Source organism: Bidens hawaiensis, unplaced genomic scaffold (assembly GCF_021521415.1).
Source record: "Bidens hawaiensis isolate Kalapana, Puna unplaced genomic scaffold, B.hawaiensis_p1.1 tig00004595_1, whole genome shotgun sequence".
Classification (NCBI taxonomy): Eukaryota; Viridiplantae; Streptophyta; class Magnoliopsida; order Asterales; family Asteraceae; genus Bidens; species Bidens hawaiensis.
The window spans coordinates 1,622,238-1,631,643 of record NW_027491279.1 but is presented as its reverse complement, the minus strand read 5'-3'; the positions used below and the strand labels follow the sequence as shown (position 1 = coordinate 1,631,643).

Here is a 9,406-nt window from a genome sequence, read left to right as displayed (position 1 = left end):
CTAGCCAACGCTTTCGATTCCTGTAACTGTTTTGCCCTTATTTCCACTTCCAGTTTAGCCTCAGACGGGTACGGCCTAAACTCTCTTGCTCGTTCTTCAATTACCTGCTTTGAGTCACCCTTTTCTATAACAAAACTATAAAGTTTTTGTTTCAAGCTCGCCAAATCCGCTTCCAAACGGGAAACATTTAGAAGCAAATCTCAAGATCCTTGGTTTCTTCATCATCATTGACTGGTGGTACTGCAGGCTGGTTGACAGATGAATTCGATGATCCTGCATCAGAATCTTTGTTTTCTTTCGCTTTCAATTCTGCAAAAGACTTTCGGACTAATCTGAGTATCCTCCATTCAACCGCCCTTCAATATCATAAAACAAAATTAGGTCTAACTTCCAACATCACGTACGATTAAGCAATATGAATTAAGCTAGGTCAACAAATTAATACACTAATAATATGAATTATTATAATAGATTCATGGTTTACAAATCAATCAAAGGCATGCACTCATTAATCTACCAACTGCACTAAAATCCTATACATACGTACGTACATACATACATACTGATACATACAAAAACGCTAATTAACATAACATAATAGAGGCAGCAATAATGACGTCATGAATTTAATTAGGTATAGAAACATTGCTAATATTAATTAATTAATTACCTTGGTGAATATATTCAACTCAATCATCATCATCATCAAATAAGCTGATCATACTTAACACTTAACAATTAGCATCCGATTGATTGATTAACAAACCTTTTGAAGCAAAGAAGAGTAGAAATGGGGCTCCGAAGAAATACAAAAGCCCTAATCCCCAATTTGATTTCAGTTAGAATTAATAACAAAAGACCTTAATGTGGGCCAAAGTGTTTGAGGTTAAATATCGCGCTTTAAAATGGGCTGCACGAAAATGGGCTTAATTTAGGCTACGGATCTCCGTTTCAAGCGTGCCATCAGTCAAAACGATCGTTGGGTAAGCGGGTTATCCCGTTTATTTTTTCGAAATAAGGCCTCTAGATACACTTTTGGGTCATTTTTGTCTTTTTCGTCTAGTTTCGGGTTTTGTTTTGGGCAGTTGTTGGACCTTTGGCTGTTTGTTTTGGCCAAAACCTATTTTGGTTTCTCTATTAATATGTTATGAATGCTTGTGAGTTGTGACTGATCATTGATCAATTATTAAATAAAATTACTTTATCTTTTCAAATTCTCGATTTTTGGGTTGAATTTGGGGGTTTAGGAAAGGATCATCACGGGTATTCCAAGAATCAACGTGATTAGCCTTCGGATTCTCATAGTAAGCTGCATCAGACCTTTATGCCCTCACTACCATTTGTTATTTACTTATTATCAGTATTATTGACTGACACTCTTATTAGATTAGAAAGGTCGATTTTAAAATATTGTTTGCATAGTTACAAAATACATATGCGTTATCCATATTTAACAGTGAAGCAACAAACTTGATAACTTCAGGATGTTTAGTACTTAATAGGGGTAGTGATCTTTCTCCAACGACATAAAATGAGAAAAATCATCAAAATAGCCATTTTGCTGTAGATAATTAACAAAGTAGCATTGATTTTTTTAATAGATATTAGCGCGACATGACATGTGTTATTTTGACGCGCTGAAAATTTGGATTCAACATGGCGCGTCAAAATCTTATCTAGCATAAGAAAGTCAAATGATAGTTGAGGAAATAAAAAAGTCAAAGGGCTGGTTTGTCAAAGTCAATAGTCAAAATGGATTTTTCTTTTTTTTTTTTTTTGGTAATTATACTATTTTAGACTGACTTGAACAGATCAAGGCCTAAACTTAAATATTTAACATCTACAAAAGAACATTTATTCTTTTACCAACAACATATGGGCAAGTTAAAATCTACAACAATCAAAACTTAACAGTTCCATAAACATTGACAAGTTAGTTAAGCACAACATCTATTTCCCTACAAATACTTCTAAAAACCATTCAACTAACAAGCAACAACGCGGTAAATAAAAACTGAAAATCGGTTAGTAATTATTATACAGTCAATAATATTGAATTTACACCAACAACAACAGTGGCTTAATTTAATCCCTTGCTACCTTGTTTGGAAAACATTTTGGATCATTTTAGCCGACGAGTCACGCGCGGCATATTCCAACTGAGTCAACTCACCGGGCCTCAGCTTCCAACCTAAAGCTCCCAGATTCTCCTGAGCCTGTTTAACCGACTTAACTCCCGGTATTGGAATCGTCCCTTTACATATACACCAATTTATCGCCACCTGTGGTACGCTTTTGCCCCTCGTTTCCGCTATTTCCTTCAACGATATTAACAACGACTCCACCCCCGGAATTATTTGTCTGAACAGCAAACCCCTCGGTCCACGTGGAAGTTTAGCAGGCGTGTACTTGCCCGTAAGCATGCCAAGCCCCAACGGACTGTACGCGATCACACGGACTCCCAACGAATCACACACGCTCTTCATCTCCATTTGTTCTTCGCCCATGCTCAACAATGAAAATTGCACCTAAATTCAACGCGTCATTTATTATGCAACCATTAATATGTTTTAAGCATGTTGTACCTGAGCTGAAGATAACGGGACTCCCCGTTCCTTGAGGTAGTCATGTATCTTGAGTAACTGTTTTGGTCCGTAGTTGCTAACACCAACTGCTTCAACTAAACCCTTGTCGTACATTGCGACTAGCCCGTCCCATAGAGCTCGCTCTTGAAGAGGTGCATAGTTTGCGGTTGACCAATGTAGTTGAGCTATTCCAATCCGCTCAATCTGCAACCTATCCAAAGAAGCTCTGCAAACACACACCTATTGTAAGATCATTACAATATATAGAGAACGGAATGCAAGCCATAGATACCTAAGGCTGTACACGAACCAGACGTTTGGGAAACTGTTCAGTGTCAAGTTCGTTTATGTTCGTTCGTTTAATAAATGAACGAACACAAACAAGGGTCATGCTCGTTCAATTGTGTTTGTTTCCGTCCGTTTATGTTTGTTCATTAACGGTTTTTGATAGTTTAATGACTTCTCCAATCTTATCGTATAGATTTAAGCAACATTATTAACTGCAAGACAATAATACATACGAGTATCATGTGATTAAATTATGTGTAGTTGTGTTCATTAACCGTTCACTAATAGGTTCATTTCCTAAATGAACGAAAACGGACAAGAATATTCATTTGGTTAGTTTTTCGTGAACCATTCGCTTGTCCGGTAAAAGCTTAACGCTTATTCGGTTCAGTTTGTTTACAACTAGAGGTGTAAACAAGCCGAGCTCGACCCGTTTTGACTTACAAGTGCTCGAACTCAGCTCGTTTTAAGCTCTTTTTCTAAAGCTCAAGCTCGGCTCGTTGGTAGTTTTTTCAAGCCGGAGCTCGGCTTTTTTATTATCTATATATTAATTTTTATACGTATTTAATTATTTATATATACTATGAGAAAAACCTTAAACGAGCCTAAAGCTCGAGTCAAGCTTGGTTTTGCACTTTGTAGTGTGAAATTAATACGTAGAAGTTCAAAAGAGGTAAAATTTAAAAATACACAAGGCTCGATGAGCCTAAATGAGTTTTCCATTCAAGGCTAGAGCTCGAGCCTAATATATAGCTTGTTTAGTTATCGAGCCCGAGCTTAAACCTTGTATGGGAAGATCATTTAGGCTTATAGGCTTAAGTTATATTTCCTTAATAATAATATTAGGAGCTAAATCTATTCAATCTTTACCCCTTATCCAACAACTAAAATTCATATAAGAGATCAATGAAACTAGTAAACTATACTATACTATACCATATTATACTTAGGGCTGGCAATTGGGTACCTGTTTAAGACACGATAATACCTGTTAATCAAAAAAGTGCATTATGTGATTTTATTTTTATTTTCTTAAATAATTGAAATTAGTATGCTACACTCGATCATTTTACATAAAACTTAACACTGTCTTATAGTCATGACAAATAAAGTAGTCTATTATCTATACTATGCTTACTTGCAAGCATTAACAAACTGGTTAGGCGTAACGCGCCATGGGTACGCTGCAAACTTAGTGGCAATGACAACATCATTGGTGTTTCCTTGAAACTCATTAATAAACTTCCCGAGAAGCTTTTCGCTCTGGCCGTTTAATTTCCCAGTGCCGTAAGAGTCCGCGGTGTCGAATAAGTTAATATCATTATCAAGAGCAAGATTAAAAACTTGTTGGAGTTCAGTGTCCATGGATTGTTGGTACCCCCATAGCAGTTGGTTGCCCCATGCCCAGGTTCCAAATCCCATTGGAGATACAGATAATGGTCCAAGATTCACCTATTAGATAACGAGGGTTTTGATCAAATACAAATTATATTGACGTGCTAACTGTCAGAATCAAGTATGTAATTATATATACAACATAGTGTAATTGTAGTGTAGTGTAAAAACTGCATAGCGTAATTACCGTTTGTCAGGATAGTTACATTAATTTAAGTGGCGAAGCTTGGACTAAGACAACCGGGGGGGATTCAAAATGTATACAAAATTTCATAAACGAATGTGGCCGGGCTCAAATTTCCGGCCAAAAATGGCTATGTATAAAAAGTTTCGGCCGAAAACGGCAAAATTTTACACCACGTATAAGACATTTCGGCCGAAAACGGCAAAATTTTACACTACGTACAAGAAATTTTGGTCGAAAACGGCTAAATTTTACACTACGTATAAAAAATTTGGGCCGAAAACGGCTAAATTTACACTACATATAAAAAATTCCGGACGAAAACAAGTAAATTTACACTATTGCGTAAAAAAACAGCGGGGCCACCCCTGGCCCTAAGAATCTTCGCCAGTGATTAATTTATTCTCACAGTTATCACGCTAATTTAATTTGTAATTTATAAATTTTCCCCTAGATAATAGGTTAGTTGTTGTTAAATATGGATTAATTTGTATGTATATGTATATGTGTGTGTGGTATAATAATAATAATAATAATAATAATAAGGTGTACCTTTTGCCATGGACGGAAGATGCGTGGGAGTTTAATGGTGGGAGGAGTGAAGAGAGCATGAGGGGTTGTGGATGTGGTTGTTAAGGCAGTTGGTGGTTTCATGGTGGATGTGAACTCAACACAACTAAACAATTGATTATATCATGTTTGACAAATAGTTTCACATATTAGTGAGATATTATAACTCGTTTAAAAGTTATCAGGGTTTGGTGACACTCATGACCTGTTTATTTTATTACTATTAAATTGTTTCTTATTTACAAATAATATTTTTTAAAAAAAAATTGTTAATTTAATGAAATGTTATAACCCGTTTGGCTATCTGGGTTTTGTGAGACTCATATTCGTGAATTCGGGTCAAATGCACGAGAAGCCTTGATTTACAACTAAAGCAATCTGGTGGTTTGAGAGAATGTAGGGAGCAACTAGAGAGCTTTTAAAGGTTTTGTTTATATATATTTAAGATAACCATGTGAGTCAAAGTTGTTAAAAAAATCCAAATCCGTATTCGAATTATTCAAAAATTAGTATCTGAAATATCCGAAAAATTCGGATATCTGAATTTTCAAATTCAGATAATGATTTGGAAATTTTTGGATATTTCGGATATTCGAATTATCCGAACTTTTTTTAGTTATTAAAATTCGGATATTTAGGATAATTTTTCGGATATTTCGGGTAATTTGGTTAATATTTCAGATGGTTTTCAAATATTTCAGATAAATAAAATATTTTCAAGAATAATTCTACGATTTTTTTTTAAAATTAATATTTTTTTAAACAAGTTATTTTATCCAAATTTTCGGATTTCCGATTCACTATCCAAAAGGACATCCAAAATTTCATATACAGATTCGGATATCCGACTTTGAACACCCCTAATGTGAACTGGTTTTAACTTTAAAGACATGTTCAAGTGTCACGAATTTTGTTGGTGTAGACAATGAGACTTTAACTAAATCATAATTCCGTACGAGTACTGTGATTTTAACTAAAAATATATATTTTTTACCTACAAAGTTAATAAAAGAGAAATAGAGTGATTGGTTGAGAAATGCTATGACACCACTCATTATCTACTAGTGCTCGTTAAGCTTTAGCGGATGGGTGTTAACGCATAGTGGTCTTGGCATTATCACCACTAGTGCTGATGCTGACTACGGCTGGCATCCTCTGTGTAATTGTGTCTACGCTACACACAACCTAAATCTAAATAATGGTGTGTTACCCTCTTTCTACCTAAGTTTTATAAAAAGCCCCAACACTCATTCTTGAATCCTTGTGGCTTCTTGTGGTGTTGCGGTGACGTCATTCGGTTCGTTTGCACCCGTATACTAGCCTAACTCGTAAGCACAAATTGGTATGATTTGTTTATATTAAGCTTTAAACGGGCCTAACTGCTTAAGCCCAAAATATAAAAATTAGTATGGTTTGTTTTCTAAATTATGTCGGACTAAAAGCCCAAATAACCAGGCCCATTTTATGGCTTTACTTGATGCAAAATAGCTACGACTTAAGTTCTTGATGCAAAACATGATCTTATTAATTGTTGCATCAAATACCCAGGTTCGGGTATGATCGGGTATTGAAAAATCGGATATTGGGAATACCCAGGTCGGGTTCGAGTTCGGGTTCGAGTATTGTCTCTAAAAACCATGTTCTATGTATCGAGTTCGGTTCGGGTGTAGAACGGGGTATTCTAAAATCGGGTATTTGAATACCCTATTTCCAGGTATTAAAAAAACCATATTTTCTGGGGTTTTTTTTCGGTTTTTTTTTGGGTATTTTTCGGATATATATTGGATTTTTTAAGGGGTTGCACCTTTTAGGATTATTTTCTGGTATTTTTCGGGTAATATCTGGTATTTGAAAAACCCGGTTCTGGGTATTTATGTAAAACATGGTTTGGGTTTTCGGGTATTACCGGGTATAAATCGGGTCTGGTTCTGGGTACGGGTTCAGGTATTAAAAACCCGGGTATAAAAAACGGTTCCGAGTATTTTTATCGGGTCCAGTTCCAAGTTCGAGTTTTTTTTGCACCTCTACTAATGATTATGGATCAAGTTGAATGTCACCCCATATTTCTCTAATGTACAACATCGATAATATATATATTTAACTCTTTTCCAAATAATAATAAATTAAAAAGTAACCTTATATTATTTCTAACTAGTTTGAGGCCGTGTATTACACGGGTAATTGATGAAAATTTTGTACTTTAACCACTAAGTGAAATATAGTTAACAAATTGATCATATATTTAAAACAGTTACAAAGTATATTAAAATTACAAAATTACAAAACTAAGATTACACAAATATGTTACAAATAAGTATATAGTCCTTGTACACTACATTTGTGATTGTATTGGTTAGTATACATTGTTTATCACAAATAAAAATCTTTAGTTCATGCCTCCTTGTAACTCTTGATAAGGTAACATAGAGGTATGTTTATAACGCTTAATATAGCCATATATAATTGTTCGTGTGATAATATATCCATGAAACTAACAAAAAATATATATTCATACACATAAAATATCATACATTTTAATCAATATATATATATATATATATAATATAATGTCATTTGAGATCATGTGCTCATGTTTATCCCAAAAACCTGAACTTTGATGATATACTAATCCTTATAATTTTTAAAATTTGAAATTGATTGATCATGATAAATTTGGTGTCATTAATATTTCGTGTATGACAAATTTTTTACTTGATTTTATATTTTACAATTAACAATTGTATAATCAAGCAACATATAAAACCGGAAATTAAAATATACAAAATGATATTTTTTCATATTATATTAATGGAACATGACAAAGACATACTAACCTTAAAGTCATGTTCAAATAAAAGTGATTATTCTGAGTTAGCAGAATAATAGAATATTTAAAGTTGCATAAATTGAATATAGTGATTCTTATTTATAATAGTTGAAAGTATTAGATAAGGAATGTTTAAATTTTGAATATTAATCCCCTGATATTAGTTAATACTGCGGGAGTTGTTGGAATATTTAATTAATCGATATATATATTTTAAAAACTTATAGAATAAAAAAAGCAAAGATTTCGGATTAGTTGGAAGCATGGTAAATGACTTTTAACCGGATTAACTATTTTATTTTAAACTAATGTGAAAATATATGTTCTAAAGCATTTTGGTCTAAATTATAAAAGAAAATATTGAAAACTAAATATTGATTTTCTTATTAATAAAACTCTTTTATAATAGGTGTACATATAGATAAATTGGTATACATATAGATTATAATTATAATATTCAACTTCAATAATTTAATTCTAAACACCAAGATATATATAATATGTATTCTCTATGTTTGTAATATTCATACAAAACGTTTGAAAAAAAATAAGAAAATACACATTTTACCAAGTTCAAATGCATATGAGAAGATTTTAAATTCAAATTTGAAACCAATCTTATATAAAAAAAGATGCACAGTTGCTCAAATTCCAGTTTAAAAAAACAATTTGTAGTTTACCATACAAATCTAAATTCTTCGACAATGATGCACCTTTATTTGCGTTAGTTTGCAATTACCTGTGACTTTAAACTTATATTCCACAAACCTGCAACGTCAATTTTAATATTTCATTATTTTCTTATTTCACCATTAATGTTAATGAATGAATTGGTTAGGATTTACATATAATAAAGACAAACTTGAATTCATATATTGGTATGACTTAAAATATAAGGACCATATATTGAAATAAGTGAAAAAAATGTGAGGAGGGCTATGAGAATGACAAGTGACATAAATATGTAGTCTTTTATTAGAAGAGATAGATTCGCCACAAACATAAACAATGAGACTAGAAGTTAGTTCGGGTCTAGAAACATAACGGGTCAAAAATGGGTCGGGCAAGTCAACTAACTATACCTATTTATCTTTTTCATTTTTCACAGTAAACAATATATTAACTTATTAAGTTCAGTTCTAAAAAACAGTTATCGTATTAGCTTATTTATACATTTGCATCGATTTGAGTGTTAACGCGTTTTAGTTTCTCTTTACGTGAATACCTCTTAAGTTGAACAACTAGACATGATCAGTGGTGAAGCTTGGACGAAGATACCGGGGGAGGGGGACTCAAAATGTATTACAAATATTCACAAACGAGGAGGGTTGGACTCAAATTTTCGATCGAAAATGGCTAAATTTACATTACGTATAAAACATTTCAGGTGAAAACGGGTAAATTTACACTGTTGCTAAAAAAATAGGGGGGCGGGGGCAACAGGGCACTAAGTATACTTCGCCCTTAGACATGATATTTTGGTAATGTACAAGTATTATTTGATAGGTCAAAACCAATTATCATACGTAAAGTTGTTATTTAGCACAACTGCACAAA

The 9,406-nt window shown here is 33.3% G+C and overlaps 1 protein-coding gene across 1 annotated transcript; it reads right to left on the bottom strand.

The window, feature by feature from the left end:
- Window positions 1-2,095: 2,095 nt before the first annotated feature.
- LOC143627033 (pyridoxal reductase, chloroplastic-like) lies at window positions 2,096-5,113 on the bottom strand. The gene is made up of 4 exons (XM_077096935.1): window positions 5,005-5,113; window positions 4,012-4,325; window positions 2,586-2,811; window positions 2,096-2,528 (listed from the first exon to the last, which is right to left on the bottom strand). Exons 1-4 carry the CDS (start codon window positions 5,104-5,106, stop codon window positions 2,097-2,099), a joined length of 1,074 nt encoding a protein of 357 aa, XP_076953050.1. The 5' UTR covers window positions 5,107-5,113; the 3' UTR covers window position 2,096.
- Between the last annotated feature and the right edge of the window lie 4,293 nt (window positions 5,114-9,406).

Bases quoted from the DNA above. Each gene is read 5' to 3' on its own strand.
- LOC143627033 (XM_077096935.1), bottom strand. From the start codon at position 5,106: ATGAAACCACCAACTGCCTTAACAACCACATCCACAACCCCTCATGCT. The intron at 2,812-4,011 runs GTAAGCATAGTA...GTGTGTTTGCAG, and splicing joins CAGTTTGTTAATGCTTGCAA to AGCTTCTTTGGATAGGTTGC. The intron at 2,529-2,585 runs GTACAACATGCT...CGTTGAATTTAG, and splicing joins TCCCGTTATCTTCAGCTCAG to GTGCAATTTTCATTGTTGAG.